The sequence below is a fragment of the Anopheles maculipalpis genome, chromosome X (assembly GCF_943734695.1).
Source record: "Anopheles maculipalpis chromosome X, idAnoMacuDA_375_x, whole genome shotgun sequence".
Classification (NCBI taxonomy): Eukaryota; Metazoa; Arthropoda; class Insecta; order Diptera; family Culicidae; genus Anopheles; species Anopheles maculipalpis.
This window is the reverse complement of record NC_064870.1, coordinates 12,995,899-13,019,354: the sequence shown is the minus strand read 5'-3', so window position 1 is coordinate 13,019,354 and position 23,456 is coordinate 12,995,899. Positions and strand designations below refer to the sequence as shown.

General features: G+C 46.7%; 2 protein-coding genes across 3 annotated transcripts in view; both read right to left on the bottom strand.

The window, feature by feature from the left end:
* Positions 1-23,456, bottom strand: part of LOC126557582 (RYamide receptor) — a 77,572-nt gene that overhangs the window by 30,480 nt on the left and 23,636 nt on the right. The gene's annotated exons all lie outside the window — the stretch shown is intronic.
* Positions 2,110-3,730, bottom strand: LOC126559570 (uncharacterized). The gene is made up of 2 exons (XM_050215744.1): positions 3,484-3,730; positions 2,110-2,741 (listed from the first exon to the last, which is right to left on the bottom strand). The coding sequence occupies exons 1-2, from the start codon at positions 3,728-3,730 to the stop codon at positions 2,110-2,112; spliced, it is 879 nt and encodes a 292-aa protein (XP_050071701.1).

Genomic DNA, 23,456 nt, shown 5'->3' with positions numbered 1-23,456 from the left:
TACAATCAAGTTTTACGAGCTTTTCCCAGCGGTTCGCTTCTGGAATGGTGCATTCAAAAGAAAAATTGTCTATGAAGATTAGGGGATGGAGGGAGGGGTGGGGGGAGGTTGGGTGAGAGGTAAAGAGAATGGTACGTTGTCAACGTAGGCGGTAAAGGAAAAGGATAGGAGGCTAGTGCGATCCATTATCCGTCAATAGCTTATCCGGCAATGGTGGGTTAAGGAAGCATTGTTTGAATTTTGATTTCCACAGCATCCACTTCTCTAGGGACTGCGGGTGGGGGTTGTGGGGGGGAGGGGGGGTTGGTTGAACAGGGGGTACTCTGAGAGGATAAGTAAACAAAACCGGTAGGGAGGGAAAAACCACACGCGGAAAGGTCACACGACGTGCATAAAGGCGGAAGATAACTTTTCCTATCAGCGAATCAAACTGAAAGGTAAGGAAAGCAAAATGAAGAAATGAAGAGTGCGATAGAGAGAGAAAGAGAGGTGTGAAAAGTGAAGCCACCCAAATCAAACACACAACTACGGGGACGGGTACTTTGATTCGGGAAAAATGCACCGAAAGAGATGGACGAACGGAACAACAAAACAGCAAACAGTGCGAACGAAACTACCCCTCGGATGGACAAACGGCATTGAAAGGGGTTAGGGTAGGGGGTGGTTGGGAAACAAAAGAGCAAACCACCAATTCACACGGCTGCGTGTGCTGTTTTTCTTTGCTGCGGAAGTTGGTTTTGTAAGACAGTTTTTTTAAAGATGTCCGGCCGGAACCGGAAATGAATCTCACACGTTGTAGAAAAGGTGAAACGGGGTCGTTAGGGGGAGGGAAGACGAACTAATTCAAACGTCAACGTTGAAGTAACATTCGCATCAGCATCGCAACAACCTCATCATCATTGTGTTAAGTTTCGTTACGCAGCATTCAGCTCTCCCGCGCTCTCGCCTCATTTCATCACTTTTCTTTGCCTTCCGGAGCAGGCAAACAGAGCACACTTGCAAGCGCGTGTACGCGTGTGCAAAGTCTGGGAAGTTAAAGCGATCGCCCGCCAGAACGAAAGTAAAAGTAACGATTGGGGTACGAGCTGGCAATAAAAAATCAAACCCCCCGAAATATTGTGCCAAAAAACCAGGGTATGAAATGATGGGGTGGGATTGTGGGAGGGAGGGAGAGTGCGGGGTGGATGGAAGTTATTGCACATACTTTACGTGAAAGCACCGAATAAACCGGATCACGTTTCGCATGTGTGTGTGTTTTTTTTGCCGGCCGGTTTACTTCCCAAAGGTAGGAAAACCGGGTGTGTCACTCTCCGGATGTCTAGATGCCTTTCCCATTAGGGATTCCGGCGGACTTTTTTTTTTTTGCTTGAGAAGGCACCAAAATTGTTACGAAATCTTCTCCTAGAGAAAGAAAAGGGGCTGTGGGAATAAAAGGCTAGTGTAAAAGAGGGAACAGAAAGCTAAAAGAAAATAAAACTCAAACACCAAATGCTTCGTTTCTTCAAAATTTGTCACCGTTGTTTTTTTTTTTTTAATGTTTAATTGCATTTTGAAAAACGAGAAGTACAAAACGTAACGTAGTGAGTAGTTAACAATATCATTTAAACCTAAGTAGATGGAGAAGGTGGGGGCGAGGGGGGACCGTGGTGGTGGTGTGTTTTGGGGGAGGGTTGGTGGGGGTGCGCGGTTTGTGTCCTTTGTCCGATCGTTCCTTCCTCTGGTTGCTGGTGCCCGGTTCTCACAGCGAATCCCTGTGCACCGCCATTCGCACAGCACTAATAGAAGAAGCAAAGGGGTTTTTGCTAATTGAACGGATAGCGTAAAAGGTTCGCCGTGGAAAAATGGCTAGAAAATGTATGTACAAAATACAAATGCTGCACAAGCGAACGGTTTAAGGCGAAACGCTGTGAGACAGGTCCAGCAAAGAGGCCGGGGAGAAGGGGGGAAAAAAGAACCGGGGAAAGGATTTTTTTCCCCAAAGGTTATCCTTCACTTTTGTTGGTGGTTACGACTAGCTACGTGGGTTCCGTGTGTTTTGTTTTCATGCCAAGTGTACAACCCTCTCTCTGGACACAGACACACAGACACACACACACACTCACACTCGCCTTAGTACGGGCCAGACTTTCCAGGTGGGCCGTACTGGGCAGCCGGTGCCGAAGCACCCGAACCTCCATGACCGCCCAGATCACCTCCATGGCCACCACCGTGTCCACCGAGATCGCCACCCACCAGCGAACCATGGCCGCCCAAATCTCCACCACCGAGACCGCCGCCCAGATCGCCACCGAAACCAGCACCGCTTCCGAAACCACCCGACACACCACCGCCCGACTCCTTCTGCGTTTTGTACTTGATGAAGTAAACTTCCGGTTTGCTGGGCTGCGTCGGGGCGGGCGTCGGGATAACGATGTCCTGCTGTTCGTCCGGCTTCTTCACCAGCACGTACACGAGCGTCTTCTCTTCGTTCTGGGGCTGGATCGGGATCTGCGGTGCCTGGTACGATGGTGCCGACGGTGCCTTAATGAAGATGATCTTGTAATGCTTCTGCGGGGCGGCCAGCTGGATCGGGCGCTGGACGCGAACTTCCTCCGGCTCTGGCGGGGGGACGTGCACGTAGATGTGCTTCTGGATGATGGCTTGCTGGGAACCACCGAACGAGCCGCCGCCAAACGAACCACCGCCGAAGCTGCTAACGCCACCGCCAAAGCTACCGGCACCGCTCGAGCTGAACGAGGATCCTTTGGGTGTTTGTGTTTGTGTTTTGAATGTGGGTAACAAAAGCAGATTTTGGAAAGAAAGAATTGCAGCAAAAAACAAAGAAAATATAATATCGGTTAAGATAGCATTCAAGCTCGCGTTGGTCCTGCTAAATTCTTCCTGTAGAGATTTTTAGCAAGGAGTAGCTTTTTTCCTACAACTAAACAAGCTTCTGGTTACTTTGAACTCAACGCGTTCGTAACTTAACAAATGAGCAAAAAAATTCCCCAAAAAAAACAGCACAAAAATGCTGTAAAATACAAAAAATGGCCCCTAAAAAGGGGTTCGTCGCTTTTCGCTCAATTGCGCCGAAAGTCTTTCGTTTGTTTGCCGCCTAACGGCGCGTAGAAAATTCACGAAAAATTAGCAAAAAACCAATTTGGCATTTGCGTTTGGATGTTACGATTTGGATTGATTGTTGATAAGCGCTAGCTGCGGAGTGTGTGTTGAGTGGTTGGGCCAATGTGAACAATGCGTGCGTATGAAGGTGCGCCATCACTCACAAACGGTTTGCACTGGACTCTGTTCAACCGAAACGATGGTTCTTAGCACTTAGGCTTAGGCACTTCCCAACAGTCGAAACACACACTGTTTCATACACACGCACACACACACGAGCACTAGGGCACTCAAGCACTATCGGCACTAAACTCCGTTCGTTCTAAGTAACCAGAAGCCGTTCAGCTTGTTCAAAAAGAATTGCATTCAACTGCACACACACACCTCCGAATCCTCCGGCGCTGCCACCGAAGCTGGCACCGGCACCGGACGAGAATCCGCCAACACCGCCACCGCTGTATCCACCACCGCCGCCGGATGTGAAGGAACCACCGCCGGACGAGTAGCCGCCGCCGCCGCCACCACCGCCGCCGTGCGAGCCGCCAGTTGATGGACGATTGTATGAGTATCCTGCTTCCGGTCGGGCGGAAGCCAGAACCAAACAACAGCTCAACAGCACAAACGTCTTCATTTTTACTCGCTCGGTCGTAACTTGTCTGTGAGACACTTTTTGTTTTGTTTCGTACGAGCTTCGGTTCGGTGTAAAGGATCCGCGGCCGGTCCTTTCGTGCTGTGCTCGAGGCTAGAAGACGAAACTGCAAGCCGTCCACAAGAAAACAACACTGGTCGCTTGCTTGCTTGATGCTTCTTGGTTTGATCGATGCAAATGCTTCACTGATGATCCGTTTGCTGCGGCCGATGCAATTTATACCCTTTTTACTCGCGTACCTGGAGCCAAAGCCACCGAGAGAAGCGTCTTGGTGGTAGGCAATACCGACGTACAACAAAAAAAAAACCGTCGCCATCACAAGAGTGGCTCAAAAGCGAGATGTGTGTGTGTGTGTGGATGCGCTGTTGCCATTTCGCTTCCACCGCTTCCCGGCATCCTTTCCCAACAAAAAAGTCACCCTTCTGGCATCCTCCATCCCCCAGCCACACTCACACACACACACACACCCCTTTCACGCACAATAAACAATTCGACAAAAAAAAAAAGTGTTGCCGTCAGTGAGGGAGGGAGAGATGATGATGGTCTCGGCAGTAGTGAAATGAAAAGTGAACTTCTCCCGTGTTGAACCCCCCTTTCAGTGTGGGAGCCGGTATCCTCCCCTCCCATTCTTGGTGGCGGTGGTGGTGATGAGGGAAAGGAAGGAAATTCAAAATCTCGCATTCGGCGCAATGTGGTACACGATCGTTGAAATGAACTTTCGTTCGTACGCCGGCTTGTTGGATGCTGTTTCGTTTGTGGGCACAAGAAGACAGAGAGAGAGGGAGACACTCTCTCTCTCTCTCACACGCACACAAAGAGTGTAAACTCCACCCAAAAGCGATCATGATGATGATGATGTTGTGGGGCATTGTGATCTGCGGCCGAGGAACGATTCGGACCGGACCAGAACGAACGAAAGTGAACGTTTGCAACTCGGTGCTCCCTCGAGCAGGTGTATGTGGCTTTGTATGTGTGTTTGAAGAAAAGTGCAGAAAAGAGAGGATGAGGTCGTAACCGATCTATGAAGATCTGGGCTCTGCTTGACACAACAGGGCAGGTTCCGATCAAATTGACAGAAAAAAAAACAGAAGGGATAAACACTGATGATCCTGGTCACGGCACCAATCAAATTCATCCGAACGGTGTGAGTTTATTAGCAATCTTGGTGTGTTTGGTGGAAGGGAAAATGGGAGAGGGAAAGAGATAGTTTTCTCTCTCTCTCTCTCTCAGCTGGTAAAGCGTTGGTTGGCGCCCAGCCTTCTCCGACAATCAGTTGCGATGCAAAGTCAGCCGAGCCGCAGGTGAGCTCAAGGTGAAGCAGTTTAATAAATAAAGCCTCATGTCTTGACACCATGACAATGTGTGATAAAAATAGAAGCGTTCGTCCACGTGTGTGAGAAAAGGGGTTTTTCGTTTTTCGACACATGACAAGAAGATGCGTTCTGTCAAGGCATTTTTCTTACGCTCCACCAGAGCACATTTCACACCGCACCAGGCTGGCCCTCACTTTATGGGTTAAGGGGTTTATTCGATGAGAAAAGAAACAAACAAACAAAAACTTTGCTTCAGATAATAGATTGCTTCTGGACGAGCTTGCATACTACGGCGGTTTTTATTTTTGCAGCCTTTTGTCTGTATGATGTAACAGGCGTTGAATCTTTTGACAGAAATTTAACTTTCAACCAAAATAAATTGTACTCAATAAATTATATAAATTACGTAATAAAAAAAAGTAAAACTTTATATCAACAGGGAAGATAATGAATGAACATAAAAGAGTAAATATGTTAATATACATCGTCTTCGAGCTGAAATAAACAACTAAGCGCTTCATCTAAACATATTTCAGCCGCATGTAAACATTTGCCGTCGAACTAAACGTCAAACGCTCAACTAAACATGTGTCAAACGTAACTAAAAATTTGTAACCTACATTTGTACGTGTAGGCGACAGCGGCACCGGTCTTTGCACGGTAGGACCGGGGTTGTAATCCCATCCAGGCCGTTCCCCCTTCGTGAGGACTGACGATCCAACCACGTGATGGTAGAAAGTCTAGTAAGCCATTCGAAGGCCGTCGCGACCTTAAAGGTCGTCTAGTCAAGAAGGCGAAGAAGAAGTAAAATAAAACACACATGTAAAATGACAACACAAAGCAAAACAATATATAAAACGTAGGCAAAAAACAATGTAAGTGGATAAATAAATTGAAGGAAATCATAATAACTCAAACTTAATGCACTTTACTAAGAAATAAACATGACAACGTGTGAGTATAATTTGCTAAAGAAGAGAACCCAACAATTTGTTTTTATAATGAGAATTTTAATTCTCAAAACCTTATATATTAGATTACTAGGATGCTACAGTGGTGGACAGTAAATGAACGTCATCTTTTATTGCACATTAAGTGAAACTGAGATTGTGAAGCCTATTTTCACCGAATTTTATTAGATTTTTTTTTTCGTTGTAAATGACGTAATGACGTTGCTGTCATTGGATGAATTGTTAAATCGATTATGAGTCGATTTTTTTTTCCATTTTGGTAAAAATATATACAAAACACATAACACCGTGAAATAAAACAAATTAATTAGTTTTAAAGTTAATTGTTTTGACATCCTTTCTTTCTCAATCCTTGAAAAGCTTTTGAATATAAAAAAAAGATGCTATAATAAGCTCAGTTGCTGATGATCATTTTATCAAAATTTAGTAAAGTTTTAGCAAGTAAAATGGACATAAAAGTAGTCTTTTGTAAAAATAAAACCTTTACAAAATATTTATATAATTTGCAAAAAAAAAAATACAAAAATGTAAAATATTTTAACAATTGAGTAGAAGTGCATAAATGCTCAAATATCTTATTACGAACGAATGCTATAAATATTTATAAGTAAAATGTCAATAAAAAAGGCGCTAAATAGATAAATAGATAAAACCCCATTTTGTTAACATAAATAGTGAGATGCATCCCGATAGTCTACATGTTTCGTCACATTGCTTCCACAGGCCGTATTAATGACCGTTTAACCCATCATCATTAGCTTTATCAAAAGACGTAGTTGCATAATCCACGGTCCGTAACCAATACCAACCTCGACACTGGTTGATGTTTGCTGTTAAATCCTTCAAATCAGCTCCTACTAATGCATCCTTCTACAATGTATCTATATTGACACCCTCTCTTTCCCCCTCCCCCTCCCCCTCCCCCCCCACCCATTCTCAAATTGGCACCGCCAAATGCATTCTAAATATTTATGTTTACGACCCGTCTGTAGTTTGCCCGTCTGTTTAGCTAATTAATGCGCTCTGCCTCTCGCGTCAGGCGCCAACCGGGGTTAATGTTTGCTGGGGCAAGCGCCACCGTGCGCGCCCCTTTGCGTGTGAAGATGGTTATCTTCTCGCCGCCATATTCTCAGCGCCAGACAGCGCCGCCCGGGTTACGTGGCACGCGCGCCCGCGTAGACACAGTGGCGCAGCGCTAAGTGCTGCTGGTCCGGCAACGCAGCGAACGTAGCGTGCGAAAACGCGAAACGAAAACAAACGCGCGAGCGCACACCTGCAAGGCGGTTCTGAAGTGTGAAGAACGAAAGCAGCTGTGGATGAAGTGGAGTCAACGGATGAGGGCCTAAAAGCGAGGCAAGCAAGAGTCACACATTTACCGCGCGGAAACTGCTTCAAAGTAGAACGGAACTGAAGCGAACTGAGCGCTAAAGGAAAGAAGGGGAGCCAAAGTAAAAAAATAATAAAAACTGGTACAGAAAGTGAAAATGGAGAGAAACCGAGCAACCGGAATAAAAACAAAGCAACGTATAACGGGCACCGCGCAACAGATAGCGGCAGGATGACCTCAGCTACACAGGACGCGTCCCGCGTTAAATGTAAGTTTTACCGTCCACTCGGACGTCACAAAACTGGCGCACCCGGGAACCCGTGAGTGAAGTGGATGAAGTCATTGCGCCAGCAAGCAAACTATTCGGAACATATTAAGCGTACGCTAATTGACTGCCAAGTGGGAGGACTGTTTTTTTTTTTTTTTATTGAACGACTAGACCCTCACTCGGCACAGTTCGTGCACTTTCACTTTAGCGCATTGTAGCCGAGATGCAACGCTCTGCAAAATGTAGGCTAGTGACAATGTCGCATCACCACTGGCCGCGCGATTGTTGAGAAAACCGGCGTTGTGCCACAAAACTGCAACCGGTGATTTACCAATCGGCGTATCCTTCTTCGCCTGCTTTCCCTGCACTGCTACGCCGCCGACTGACACAACCGACCGGATCTCTTTGGGGGCGAGATCTCGTCAATTTGTACATCACGCCGCATTCGCAGGTTACCGGACGGGCCAAGCACCAACACAGCTTCCTGTTTGCCAGTTTTAGCAATGATGAAACCATTCCGGCCGGCCGAGATGTGCTAATTCCATCGGCTTCTAGAGTGACTCCGAATGCAGGCGTTTGCAATTTCATTGTTCGGATTGGTACGGACGGCCAAAAAAAAAACCCTGTTGCCCGTGGTCGGACACCGATCATCCCCCAAACTCTTGTGCGTCTACAGCAAAAAAAAAAAACGAACCTTGAGTCCCGGTGAGCTGCGAAAGCGAAAGTCATACCTCACCGTTTATCGAGCGCATGTCAAACGGCGAACCGGAAACCCAACCAAAAGCAGGAAGGGTAGCTCCGTTCCTTGGTGACGTGTGCGTGTGGAGGAGTAATCGCGCGAAATCGCACACTCGCTCGCAAAGTGACGGTGCAAATTGATGTCCTCCGTGTAAATGTGTAAATTGTGAATGTGCATCGTTGCGCCAGCAAATGTCACCCGGGGAAGGCCAAACCGAGATAAGCCAGGCAAAGGGGGAGGGTTAGAAATAGTGGAAGAAGCACTCCAAAGCACACGAACCCGTTAGATAACCCCGTAGCGGTTGTTCGCGCTTTCGCCTAAAAGCGCAGGAGGCAGCAAACAAGAATCTCCTCAATGTATGGCTAGCGAAAGTGGTTATCGAGCTCGTCTTCCAGGAAGCTTTGCTGCTGGATGCACCCATAGACCGGAGCGCCGTAGACAAGCACACAAGCCCCCTTGAGCTAGCGATGAACTATAGAATGGCGGTGAGGAAGAAGGGCGTGCGGAGTTATCGCGTGAGGCTTCTCCACAACGACAACAACAAAAAAGTCCAGACTCCCCATACAAGGGATCGAGCGTGGCCGTATCCGACAGTTCTCGAAGGTGCGCAGCGGCAGGTTCCGCGCGTCCGTATCCGTGTGTTGCGCAACGTGTGGCTGTGGCACGCAAACGCCTTTCACCGACCCACAGCGGCAAAGGACTTTCGATTTCGGCGGATCGGCGGGCCAATCAACCTCACTGACGGCACTGACCTTTGACTGTTCGACTGTACATCAGAAGCAGAAGGTATCGTCGACGATTTGTACCGCCTGGACGAATCGAGCCTGCGCGGAATGATCCGTGCGGTGGATAATTCGGAGTGTATAATTGCTGGAAGTTCACGTGTGCGTTTGCTGTGATGTCACCGGTGCGCAATCCGTAGCTGTTGGAAGTCGCTCAACAGGTACCGGAGATCCTGCGTTCCGAAGCCCCATAATGGTATCCAATTTCGGATTCTGCACGGTCATTAAAGACTTGTCCCCCCTGTGGCGGACGAGGTGTCTATTCAGTGAGATTCCACCGCCAAAAAAGTGAAGCCCTACATTCGTCCACCAAAAGAAAAAAAAAAAAGGGTGAAGATGGATCCATCCAAGAAACTCCGGCGCACCCATCAGACCTTTACAACCAGTCACCAGGAGGACGACCAATGCTATGCTCTAGATTTAGTGATTTGTGAGCAACTCATCCCCAGCCCCGGAGCAATACTATCATGGGAATCGTGAATGCCCCCCCACCCCTTTTTTTTTGGTTCCCGGTCTCGTGAAGGGGCCTTCAAACGGTTCAGCTTCTACCATCCGCTTTTCACCATCCACACAATTATACGCGCACATTGTTGTTGCGATCAAAATCGAATTAAGTGGCGGTACGCACCATCTTCGGTGCGTCCCCTAAACCGGCAGGCACGTTATGCAACCGTTGCTGGTGGTAGCATCCGCAATCAGCGATGGGAAAGATGGTCCTTTGCGCGACCGTTTGGCATTATTGGGCGCGAAGCGAGCGGTGCATCGGCGTTTCCCGCTGTCCATTGTTGGGCGGCTGGCACCGGACCGAAGTCTGGGTGTGTGTGTGTGCGTGCAATTCTAGCGACACGCTGATTTATCGACAGGTCAAACCTGTACATGGTTGGACCCGGACGACAATGGTCCGCTGCCCGGTTCACAACATTGTAGTGTGCGCCACTCACCAGTAGTGAGTGAGACTGATTTAGATGACAGCAAACCGGGCGACGATTGCCTAGTTCAGGCACGTTCAGGCCGAGTTCCCTGCTTGCTCCCCTTTTTTTTTTAAGCACCCATACGCAGTGTCGTAAACGCGCTGTCATCACAACTGGCGACGACGATGCAGAATGAACTCATCAGGTGTCACCACACAGTCATCCTAGCCAAAGTGTCACCGGGCGTATAAACGAGGGCCGCCCGCAGAAGGCTCAAAAAGGCAACACAACTAGCGATGGGCGTTGGTGCAGCTCGCGAAGGTGAAGCAGCTGTTAAACGGCTTTCATCGCTGGCGTTGTGCGTTGTCAGTACGCCAAGTGTCACCGGTGTCAACAAGCGAAACGGTCGGTAAGCGTTCAAATTCATAAATCACCCCGGCGGAAAGTAGCGTTCGCCCATCATCGATTGCTGTGCCGCATCGCGTTCTCTCTCTCTCACACCCGTATTCCTCACCCGTTTGATCTTTAACCTTGATTACTGACATCGAACATCAAAAAGACTACCGGTGGGTGCGCTCACCAAGGTTTTGACAGTGGAAAAGTTGACGGCACAGACACACTAGGCACATCGTAAAACCCCGGCGCAAACGATGACACTTTAAGGTAGCGAAGTGCTGTTAGGTCTTACTTCCGCAATTTGGTATTAATAAAAAAAAAAACCACCCACCCCACTCTCCCCAGGACACCATTTGCCGTAAAGGGTTCACAAGGGGGGTCAAAACAGAAGTCACGCTTAAACAGACGCGGAGCTGCGATGGCGCCATCGCCCCGTGTAGGCCAAAAAAGGGCAAAGAAGTTCGGTGGCCGGTGGTACACCCAGGTACGGCGGTAAATGCGATAAATAAACATTGAATCTTTGCACCCCCGATTGATTCGCCGGGTGACTGGCGAGCGTGATGTTTGACAACAAGCGCTACAAGCGGCTGTAAACAAGCGGCACGGGCACGTGTTGACTTTCGGTACCCCTTGGCGTGACACCCTTGGTGTACGACGGGGAAGGAAAGAAGGACGCAAAACGCAAACTTCCAGCATTCGAAACGCCGACGGCTTCGCGGGAGAAACTTAAAGGGGGTGCGCGGTAAGCAAACAAGGTGCAGTTATATCGTTGCAACCTTTTACAACTTTATTCGTTTTCTGTCCCAGTTTACACTGCTCTATATATAGCGAGTAAAGCGCAGAGCGCTCCCAAAGAAAGAATGAATGAAGCGACGCAAATTCTGCTCCCTAAGAATGCCAATCATAGTTGTAGTGTGGTGGGGGGGGGGGGAAGGAGGGGGGTTTGAAACATGCTTCCGTGCACCATATACCATGATGTGAAGCTCGTATGCACTTTACCTTTCATCTCACACAAATTTTGCTCAACTACCCTCGTGGTTTAGTTTTTGATCAGCTCCTGGTTTTCTTCGGTGAGGGATTTTTGAAACAGCGAAACTCTCCGTACAAAGTACACACAGTGTGTTGAAGCAATAGTTACGGAATTCTGCAACGTGTCGGGTGATATACTGTCGATTTAACGTTCATCAAGAACGTCTGCGCCTAATATGTGCCTGCCATCCAGACACATCGTCCATCAATCGCATCGCCAAGAAGGCAACGTGGTCGCTTCTGGTCGGTTAGATAATGGGACGGAATTGCAGCAGTAACGACCCACACACCGTGCACCCGAGACATATCCGGACACTAAGCATCGCAGCAAGTCATTGCACGATGGCAAGGTGTAAGGGCCATTCTTGATTGATCCACCAGTTCAGGCACAACCGGTTGCGATGTAGCTTCGCGAGAGCTCCATTGCGTAATTGCAGATCGGCCGGGTTGATCATCGAACATCGCCCGGCGAATTTCCTTCGGTCGCATCCTCGCAAGAAGAGTCGTTACTTGCGATCCAACCTGTCGGAAGGGAAGGCACGGGGAAGAAAAGACCACATACACATCGGGAAAACATCGGGATGGCCACCGCCGCTTGCATTATGGCAGCTTGCACGACCAGCGAACGTAGCAGTTAGCAAACAAAAGTAAAAGTGATGCCTACCTACCCGCGGTACGTCCGAGGGCATAAATGCTTGCCGAGAGCTTACATTTGATTACGTGACGTATCGGTGAGGTGGGTAAGGAGAGGGGGTAAAGAAGCAAGAGGCTTCTTCTTGCTGACCCACCACGAGTTCGGCGGGTCCACTTTTCTCCCACAGCCAAGCCCTAAATACATGCTGGTGGGCTAGGCGGCGAAGGTTGTGGAAACTACAAAACCAGGGAAGATGACTCTTTTCCCAGACCGAAGAAACGATTTTCTTCACTATTTTCTCCCTCACTCGCTCATTCGCTTAATGCCAGTGAAGGTAATCGAGAGCGTTGTGAAGAATGCAACCACCGCCTGGTCAAAATGCCCGTGGACACAGCGGACCTGGGAATTAGAGAGACTTTGTAGAGTATGGGGAAACTCCTGTACGGGAAGGTGAAAAGAAAGGACAAAAATGGTACCCAAAAGAGCGTATGTATGGTTGTAAATTGGAAAACGCAATGGGCGAAAGCCGCGTCGACGTTTTACCATTGTCCGGATGGAATTGAAGTGTCCGAAAACCGCGCCCTCCACCAACGTCTGGAATGTCGCTGATGTGGGTCCACGATGTATTCTTTGTGCTGTTTTGGGGGAATTGGATTGGGGGGGGGGGGGGGAGGGTTTCGGATCTCTGCAAAAATGTGATCCATAAGATGTAATCAACACAATAGCAATAACAACAACAGTGTGACGCAAAAAGCAACCCTCGTTCCAATCCTGGTGTGTGGTGAGGCTACGCGGAGGACATATTGTTTGTTGGTGGAATGCTTCAAAAATTTCCAATCACCATTTCTTGGATTTGGCTGTCCGCTATTTTGGCAGTCAACGTTGCGTTAAATCTGTACACAATCGGATAGAGATATCGTCATCCACATTTGACAGGTCTGCTCTATTGTCACAGTTCCGTTAGTAAGCGGCAGCCATTACTGCTCATTTCGGTGGAAACATTCGCAATGGTCAGTAACGAGGCGCGTACAAAATGATTAGTAATGCACTCTCGCACAGACACACACACACACACACATCCGACTGGTCGAGATGTCAATTAACGGTAGTTGTAGTGAGTAGCTTGTGCACGCGTGTACCTGCTGCTCATTAGTGTCTAAAATGGCGCCCGGTGATGAGATTGCGTTGTGCGTTAGATGCCCCACAGCACTGCCAGTTCGAAACAGAATCACCACAGTGCGGTGTGATTTGTTGATGATGATGATGATGAGGTTGCTGTTGTTGATGCGGAATTACGGAAACCATCCGCGTTGGCACTGTTCGAACTATCCAATTTAACTAAATGTAAAGTGTGGTTAGGCCCATGCACGTTAGCACACAAAGGTATTTGAAATTTGGTTACAGGAAAAACAAAACATTACCAGGTAATTTAGATTTCTCTAAAGGGTTCCCAAGTACAGCCGACTAAACAAGGCTTGTCGGTCCCTTTTTACATTGATTAATAAACAAAAAACTTTAATCAAGCCTCACTCCACATTCGCCGTACCAAAAGTCGAAGTTGCTCTTTTTGTTTTGCAGACTGGCCTTTTTCAAGTCAGCGTAAGTTAGCTGATTCGTTTCCGATAACGATAACGTCAGGGGTCACGTGAGTAACGAGATCCTTATTTTCCGAACATTCTCGTCAAGGTTTTTACTATCGCAGCAGGCTTTTCAGGATTTTCTACTGCTTTCTCCGGGCGCCATCTTTTTGTCGGCTTTTCGCAAAAAAAAAAAAACTTTTCGCCATGCGATTTATACGTGGAGTCTCGCCCCTTCTTTCTCAATTTCACCTCTCGTACGCTACCTGTTATGATAAATGCTTCTTAGCGGCTTGCTGGATTGTTTGCCGAACGAATTTAATACCTGCATAAAACCATCCCCGAAACTACACGCTGTGAAGCCCAAACATAACAACAACAAAAGCACCGACGTTTAACCGTGGTCCCGCCGGCCATTTTTTGGTTTTGTTTTTTTGTTTGTGGGGCTGATTGTTGTATTGCCTCACACTCGCGCGACGCAAATTTTGGGAGAGACTTGCGGTAATAAACTAGCGAAAAAAAAAATAAACGAAACAAAGAGCCCAAAGGCCCTGCCCAGGGAACCTATAATACCCCGGACTCCACCACGGGAACACACACGCATCGTCCCGATCGTTTGGATGGATCCGATTTTTCGCACACCGATTAATTTGTGGCTCCGGCTGGCTTTATTGTCGCCTCGTATACGAATTTAATACGATTTCGCATTCGCAAGCGTATGGTCTGCAGCACATACGGCACATAAACGTTGGGCACTGTACCCTGGATTGCGTGTTTGCTTTTTTCTGTGGAGGGAAAACTCGTAATTTGACTTGGTGTTTGAAAGCTTCGCTGCGGGAAGTCAACGTGCGATCGATGCTTCGTTGTCGACGGTGTTGCAAACAAACCACGGCACCCGAACAATAAGCATCCGAAGATAAGATAAGCATGAGAGATTCTGAACTGTTTTTTGAAAGCGATTCAGGTTAACAACAATGGTCGTTCACTATTGAAGAGATGAGTTTTATATTTAGTTTGGTGGAATGGACTTTTTATTCATGGACTCTATAATAGATTAGGATTATATAAGAGTTCCAAATTTTCTCAATATTTCTCGTAAAAAAGAGAATATTTACCAACGAGGCCATAAGGCAACAGAGTTTCAACTACATCATTCACACAAGCATATGAAGGAATGTAAAAAAAACTCCAAACTATGAAGTTATATTTTCGAGTAAGATTGACTTCGAGGCTCCAGAAAAAAACTCATCAATTTTGACTAGGATTTTTGGAATTAAATTTTGGAAAAGGCTCATGGAACTAGGTTCACCAAGGCTCCTTCTTGGGACTTAAAAGCACAAAGTTCCGACTCTAGTCTTCTCTAATTCAAGGTTCGAGCTCGAGTAGTCCTCTTGTTGGTCTAAATATCCAATCAAATTTTGTAGCCCAAGAGTGTGTTAATCTTGCTACGAGACTTTAAATAAGTTCTAGAGATTTGATATCTGCTCCTGGCATTAGAGAGGTCAGTACCGCTGCCACTTGGGCACCGACACAAAATGAAGAAGCCAAATCAACAATAAGAGCAGAGTGGCAAACGATGTACTAAAAAGACAGGTTTAGTTCTGCATCATCTTCTTCCTCGCTCTACGACATCTAAGGTCATGCCGGCCATCGAAATGGCTTTCTTTAAACTGCCGATACCTCGTAGTTGGTTAGTCAGTCCTCATTACGGGGGGACGGACGGCCCCGGATGGGATTTGAACCCTGGTCGTGCCGTTTGAAGACCGGCACCGCTGTCGCGTGCACCACCGGGCAGCCCCCCAGTTCTGCATCATATAATTGTATATCATACCAGCATAGAGATCGTTCAGGAGTCCTAAGAGTTCATCTTATTTTTTCCCATTATGATGATAATGATCTCATTACAAATAAAGATGCCAAGACGTGAAGATGTCTTGCACATAATTATTTATGCGAAATTTAACATTCAGAGAGAAATTAAACCGTTCAGCTGGACAATCGAGCTCATCATCCGGGCGAGATTGACTTTCTATTTTCATTCTACACTACCGACTACCCTTTGCTCTTTTACACGAGGGCCCGGGGGGAAGGGGGGGGGGGGGTGGTTCCCATAAAATCCTTTCCATTTTTCGCTCGTCTGCCTTCCCAGCGCTCGGTCAATCGGGCACGTTCCCAAACCATCTGCTCGATTATGCAAAAATGTACAACCGTGGCAAGCGTTTAGTAATCATTTAAAATTCAATTAACTGTACATCGTGCTCAACCGGCGGCAAGAAGCGGCAGAAAAAGACGAGCCAAACAGCGCAGGAAATATTGCATCCGCGCGCTGAATCTGGTTGTTGCATCATGGAAAAGCCACCACACATCTTGCGAGCCCTCGATCCAGCTCGGGTGCAATTGCAACGGGCGTTAAAAACTGTCTCCCCGTTTCACCTTCATTTTTTTTTTGTTGTTGTTGCTGGTTTTGTTTTGTTGACAGCTTCCCCAGCAGAAGGGCTTTTTTTTTACTGGTGCACCTAACCGATGGTCCCGGTTTGACGGACGGATTCCGCACGGGTGCCATAAATCAATGGTGTTAGCACATCGAGCATAATAATGGCGAACAAATCTATGCCAACCGGGCGCACAAGGCGAGGAAACCGCAGGAATTTTTGCGCGCCCCCAAACCGATAGCATCGCTCCGATTTATGACATAATCAATCTTGCTGAGATGCGACAATGTGAGGCGTATGCTTTTGCGCTGCGTCTGCACCTGACAGGGCGAGAGCCATCTTCTGCGTAAACGGCAAAGGACGGTCACATCAAACAGCGATCAAAAGCAACAAACATGGGTGGGCGGAAAGACACACCAAAAAAAAAAAAACCGAATCAAACCAATCATCAACGCGTAGGCGTAGGTCACTTGGACCTTACCACAAAAACCACAAACCGTTTGTCATGGTGGTACCTGCCAGGCTCAAGGATACTTCAGCGATATCCCAAGCTATGCTGCTACCGATGTGCACAGTGGGTATTTGATGGGAGAGAAGTCAAACAATCAAATGTGATTTTTTGTTTTGGTTTCATATTTTTGTCCCAGAAATGAAAATGTTGCTACAAGGAAAAATTTAATATTTTTTCGGCTCAAACCTGTGACAACAACTGTTAATATATTTCAAAATTTAAGAAAAAATTTGGAATTAGGTTTTGCAGTCGCAGCACAACCTTCTGCTCGGAGGACAAAATACACATACACCGTCTCCCGTTGAGGATTTCAGAATAAAATATAAGTATACACGTCACAGACGACGTCACACACGAAATTTTCAAGGTCCAGGTTATAGATTTCCATAAGAGTTTATGAGGTATTTTCGCTTGAATATCCTTGGTGGATGCACAAGTACACCTTTGCCGGATGATTGAAGCAATAGCCGAAATCGCAAATATAATTTTATTAGATTGAAATTATTTTACAGTTCGAAGTCGATTTCAACAGCTTGAAATATGTTTTTCAAGAGGATCATCTCGATCAACTGAAAGAAAAATTGTGGGATGAAAATCAAAACTTTAGCTTCATTCCTAATCCTCCCATTTGTTCGCCACTTTCTCATAGTTCGATAGTCGCTACATGGGTGTAAACAAACACAGAAAACTATTCGATCACTTCAACATTGCCTTCGGTTCGGATGATTAATTATCCCTGCCACGTTCACTTGCTAGCACCGCACTCAAGTATGTCTCGTAACGTACCCCAATCTGGCAGACGGGCCGTTATTGCGTACAGTATCTTTTGTCAACAGCGGGGAAAAAAAAGCACCGGCACGAACCAGATCTGCAGTAGCAAACCGACAACGTGTTGCAAATTAGTTTGCATTTCCGTAACTTCGCTCCGATACTGCTGAAAACGAGAGTGCGAAACATCTCCAAAACACACTGGACCAACGGTTGCTGAAATCTGGCACTGCTGACTGCTGGTAATTGTTGTTTCCTAGCTGTTAAGGTAGATAAACGTTTCGCCTTTTGCGAGAACGAAATTGCTGTTCCGCGTGATTGACACACCCAGAACTCTTTCCCTTTCCCACCGGGATTTTAGTGGATAAGCATGCTTTGGAGTGGATTTTTTTTATCGTGCATCCTCTTCCAGCTAACCAACCAGTTACACTAAGCCGACATGCCGACAGCGTGTCGTTTTGCCCGACTGGAATGTGCCTGCCACAGTAGTGAAACTATTCTCAACAACTTTAAAGTTAACCCCGAACCGGCAGGTTGCGTTCGGAGGCGAGCATTCTATCTCCCGACTCTTCGAGACACGGCAGGTTGAGGCGCACTGGTGGGAGATCCTGCAAGAATCTGGCGTCAGAGTTTGTGGAACGAATTCCCCAGCTAAACTGTTTGCTGATAGACAGCAACAGCAGCAGCAGAATCTCATCTCCGGTGTGGCGTGTCTGGCGGAACAGGTTTTTCGTTATCATTCCACGGAGCACCGTGAAGCTGGTGGCAGTTTGGTGGCGAACTTTGTCTGTCACGCGAATTTGTTACAAGTGATTCCTTGCGTAGGACTTACGATCAACGTTGTTCAAACAGCGTCTTACCACACAGCGACCCTTACAAAGCAAAGCAACTTTGGCTGACGTCTTGGCTGCCAATTTAGTCCAAATTGATTAATCCTATTGCCGCCAAACATCGAGCAGACAACGGCCGGAAGCTGACTAAACAAGCAAAAAGACCGAATGTCGTCAGGAATCGTCGTAACCAGCATGATACGCAGCAGAGGTCACGTGTTGCGTGCGGTTCAGCGTTTAACATTTTAATAGCCTCAACATTGCGAGCCACGATGGGAAGCTGTCAGTATCGCTTTAAGCGGCGATACTCGCACAAAAACCCACCTGTCAGCCTTGACAGCCCTGTCAAAAGGGTCAATCAGAACTGCATTGCGCACATTATTATCGGGCGCTTTTTGTTCGGTTCCGCCCGTCATCCGTTTCGTACCATTAAGCACCTGTCCGGTTCGATTTTTACGACAAACGGGCGGGAACTTTAAACGCATGTTGCTTTATTGATGTAATGCCCGCCATTGTGTGTCCCTCTTTAACGCGATTTTTTTTGACAGCTTTGTGGAGATTTCACGCAGGACGAGCCTTGGCGAGCAAGCGCATGCAGTGAGGTTGGTGACAGACGAGAAACTGCTGAAATCCAACAATCCCTGCCCCGACAAAGAAGAGAAGTGATACAATGCCCAGACAGATGACTATCGACAGCGATGGTGGAGAATTTAATGAAACAGGTCACAAAAGAAATGGCAAATGAAAATAAAACGGCCGCCCGAAAGAGACGATGGAAGGCTCTTGATGGGTAAACATGAAGACGAGCGTAATGGAGGATGGTACGGTAGCTTTAACACGCAGTAAATTAATCTTTGTGTTTCGGTTCGCTACGGTTTAAGTGGCTGCTGCTACGCAAAATCTCGTCGAGTGGGTATTGAGTGTCTTAAAGGCTGCCAATACGGTGACCTAACAATTAAGCCCTGCGGTGTTTACTTATTTCTTAAAGAATTAAATAGAAAAGCGAAAGAGTAGAAGAAATGCTAGAATTTGTTCATTGCAATATGAAAAAGAGTACGAATTTAGAGAAGATAATAGAAACATAGAAAATAAATGAGAATCAAATAAAAAAGATAGAAAACAGCTTTAAGAAGTAATGAAGTATTGAACAGAAAAAGCAAATAGTCTGGGAGAAAATTTTTTTTTGAAAACTATGTGATAGTAAATATGAACCTACTCACTATCAAAGAGCTTTCTAAGCATGAAAACAGGAAAATAGAAAATATGAAATGAAGAAAAACTTAAAACAAATTTGAATAGAAAAATTAGAATTGAAAAATGCATTTGTAAAAGATGGAATAAACAAAACAAACTAAAACTTGTTAAGGTAAAGAAAAAGCAGCGAAGAAATAAAGACTTCAATCATCTATCAGACAACAGTTTGATTCGAGAAAATCATCTACCGTAGCGTAAACAAATTGGAATCTCTCAGCACGAAATTTGTCTTCACTGGCCAGTGTGAACGGTTTGAAAATGAAATCGATGCACTGTACGAAACACGTCCCCGAAGTGACTTTAAAGCTCCGATCCGTAACCAATACGGCCCAAACCCTTCGGATTTGCGGACGATTTAGCGTAACCCTCAACCTGTGAACTTTAGCCGAAACGTGCTGACATGTCGGCCGTTCGATTCCCATGCATCGTTGATGAGAAAGAGAGTGAGAAGCAACGGGCGACAGAGAGAGAGAAAGAGAGAGAGAGAGAGTGAAAGTGAAGAAAGAAACACAAAACACACCCTTAATTGGCTCATCTTGCACGTATGTTCAATCGAATCTTGAACTCACCCTCACTTGTTCACTGGTAAGTTGAAAGATGTTTCAAAGTTTTGGGTTTTTTTGGGAACTAGAACCTGGAAATCTGTGAATGACGTTCAATATTTTTTAGCTCTGAATATTGTACGCAAGCTGGATGAATATCAGCGCCAGGTCCAGATACGTTAGGCAGATACATTATCTAACTGTATGATGCTACAGTTACCGAGACTCCAAGTCCATGTTGTGTTTAAATCTCCCACTTAGCGCACTTAATCACCGCCCAGTTTGCATATCTAACCAGGCACTCGGCCGGACATTGTACAGCAACACTAGCGGTGAAGCAACTGATAAGTACACTATCCGCTGATGGAGACTTTTGTTGGGTAAATGTGGCCCAAAAGGTGGAAGGAGACCGCCCGTTCCAAGCTGCCGCAACATATCGCTCGAGTGCACGGTGTCGGGCTAATGGGGCTAGTACGGTCATCTGCTTGTGGCCAAGTGTTTTCTGAAACTAGAGGTACTCTGCATAGCCCACCATACGAAAGAGCCTCTCACCAAGTGATAGGGTGCTGCTCGCTTGGCGTTTTTAATTACGAATTGTTTTCACCGTACCGAGAAGTAGTTCGTACGACGCTGGAGGACGGTTTTCGGGAAGTGTACACGGGGCCCCTTACCAACCCTTAGCACCCCTTAGCGCCCCGATAGTACAAGGCCGGATGGGTAGGGCGTAGTTGGTGTGCATGTAATTGGACTGCTCGTCTCGGCGGAAGATGATGGGAAAAGAAGCCGATTTGTAACAATTTCTCAGCTACATGTGGCCGTTGCCGGGAGTTAAGCATGGATGGAACGTTTTGAAGATGGAGGATCACCTGGATGGACGACGTTTCGGACACCTACTTGCATTCTCACCCCAAAGAAACGTTTCGATAGCAGCACTTGATTGGAGAGTGCAGTTTTCCCGCAGTCAGATACTCATCACGATAGAAGATATCAGTCAGTCATTGCTTTGTTGGAGCAAACTCCACCACAAAAGGTATCTGCTAATATCCCGCTGCCGATTTTTTGTTTTCTGTACTGAATGCTGATGTATTGAGCTCCCCTACTGTTGGTGGAGAAGGGTCTTATGCAAGCACCTAGCAGAAAATCCCCTGCGTTGTCTGTAATATGCGGCACGGTGAGGATTAATCGAGCATTTGGACTAAACCTGCAACGAAAAGAGATCCTCAAACGGGTAAAATGAGTCTTGGGGGCCCTCCTAACAGACACACACACACATCAGTAATGTAGTTTTTGTTTTTGGGAGCTCGAAGCTTTGCTCTCTTAACCATCGAGTTTCGTCTCGTTATTTCACCACACAAACGGCGCTTAACGCGTTTACATGGGTTCCGTTTTTCTGTACTTCTTCTGGCAGCACCAACTTCAACGCAAGCCCAGCTACTCCACAAAACCAAGCAGACGAACCCAACCACGATTGCAGCATAATGCGAAGCAAAACAGCTCTCTACAAGCTACCGCTGTCAGTCGACCAGGTAGGTATTAGGCAGGGTAACTTGGCCTGGCGGAGTCGGTGTTGCCAATTGTGTGCATCAAGCTGCTTCTTAGCTGTAGTTCGCCCCGTTTTTTTTTCCTCTCTCCACCGAAGAGTAGTAAAAGCAGCAACCACGAGCGCGTGAAGATGCGCACACGGGATGTAACACCTTCTGCTGAAATGAATATTAATGCGTGAATAAACATGGCCAGGGCGTCCCGGACGAAGTGGTGGTTTAATTTAATTTTCATTGCTTGTGCACGCGTCCGCTGTGGCGAGAAGAAAACAAAACAGCACAACACATGCACCATAAGTGGCTGTTGGTACAGTAAATGCTTGGCCGGTACCCCGGTTGGAAGCGAACGCCCGAGGAAATAGAGTACAAGTAAGTGTATCAAGACGTTAGGACACGACGGGCAGCTTTGCACGATACCCTAGACTGACCACAGCACCGGCGAGTGCTCGGGAGTTCTCGGGGGCAAAGGGATGATTAAACAAAGTGGTCTCGGTCCCTGGTGCTGCTTGGTTAGAATAGTAATTAAAATCTGTTCCAACCCTGGGATCGGGGAGCTGCATGCCGGCGCCTGGATGCCATTATGAGCATTATTTTGTAAGGTTTAGCTTTATTGTTTCTCTTTTCTCATTTCTAAAGGCTAACGCAGTATATGAGCGTTTCACCTCCGTGAAGTCTTTCTTTAGCGTGCTGTTCAAAAGCCAAACCAAGACTAAGACCTTCAGCTCCAGATTTTTGAATAGAGTGCAATGCGGTTGATTTCCCAACCTGATGTTTCGCAAGTATATTTCGCGTGAGCACGTGATGCTGCATGCAAACGTTAGCCCAACCAAAAAGATGGGCATGCAATTCCCAAAAACAAAAAAAAAAACCGCAAAGGCGAAAGAAAGTAATCAAACATCTAGCAAAATATGTGAGTGATGTTACAATCCCTATTCGAGTAGCTCATGAAGTTCTCACGCTAAACGTAACAGCTGTGTCCCGGAAGTTATGAAGCTATCTTTGGAACGGTGTAATGTTAAGAGGAATTAAGAGGTACCAGTTTGTTTTCGTTATTGGACCACCTCCCTCCAATGAATCCTAGACCGTCCTGGGAGGGTGTGTTCTTCAAACAACAACCAAAAAACCCCCGAGATGTCACATCACACTCACGAAAAGCCTAGGTCACCGGCGAGAAGCATGAAGAATTCAACCATTAAATTACTTCAAACCGAGTGAATGTTTGCTCACCGTACTCGAGCACGAAAAAAGACCCAAACCATCAGAAGCTCGTTAGGTCCGGTCGGTGGCCTCGAGACTTAAACTATCATTTCGTACCATTTTGTTGGACGGCTTCTCGAGTGCTTTATTTCCATTCATTTTCGAGGATGATTTCGCAGCAAAAGTAGCTTTGTTTGCATACGGTCACCATCTTGGCGATGGTGTACCAATAACTCTACACCTCTACAAGCTGACCCAGATTTAGGCAATGTGACCCGTTTCCGTTTCCATATGATTTCATTTCGGTATAATTAAACGCTCACGTTTTGGGAATTCTATCAGGTTTCTTGTAACATTAGGAGTGTCCCAACAATATCTGGACCACAGGACAGAACGTTGGGTGAAATTGATCCTACCCAGTGTCGGAGATGCTTAGCAAACATCGTCAGAAGACTCTCCCGCTTGTCCCACACATCATCAAATTTCAGCTCTTCAGAAGCTGCTTGCTTTCTGCGAGCAGTTACGTCTGCTTAGAGTGCTATTAGCCGTAAGTCATCGGTCGCACTACTTGGGCACGTGCCGACGATACGCGACAACGTAGCGACACCGAAACCGATACGTGCAGCTCAACTTCGTATCGTACAACATGGGTCCACCATCGACACTTCACGAAACGGGAGAAGGTT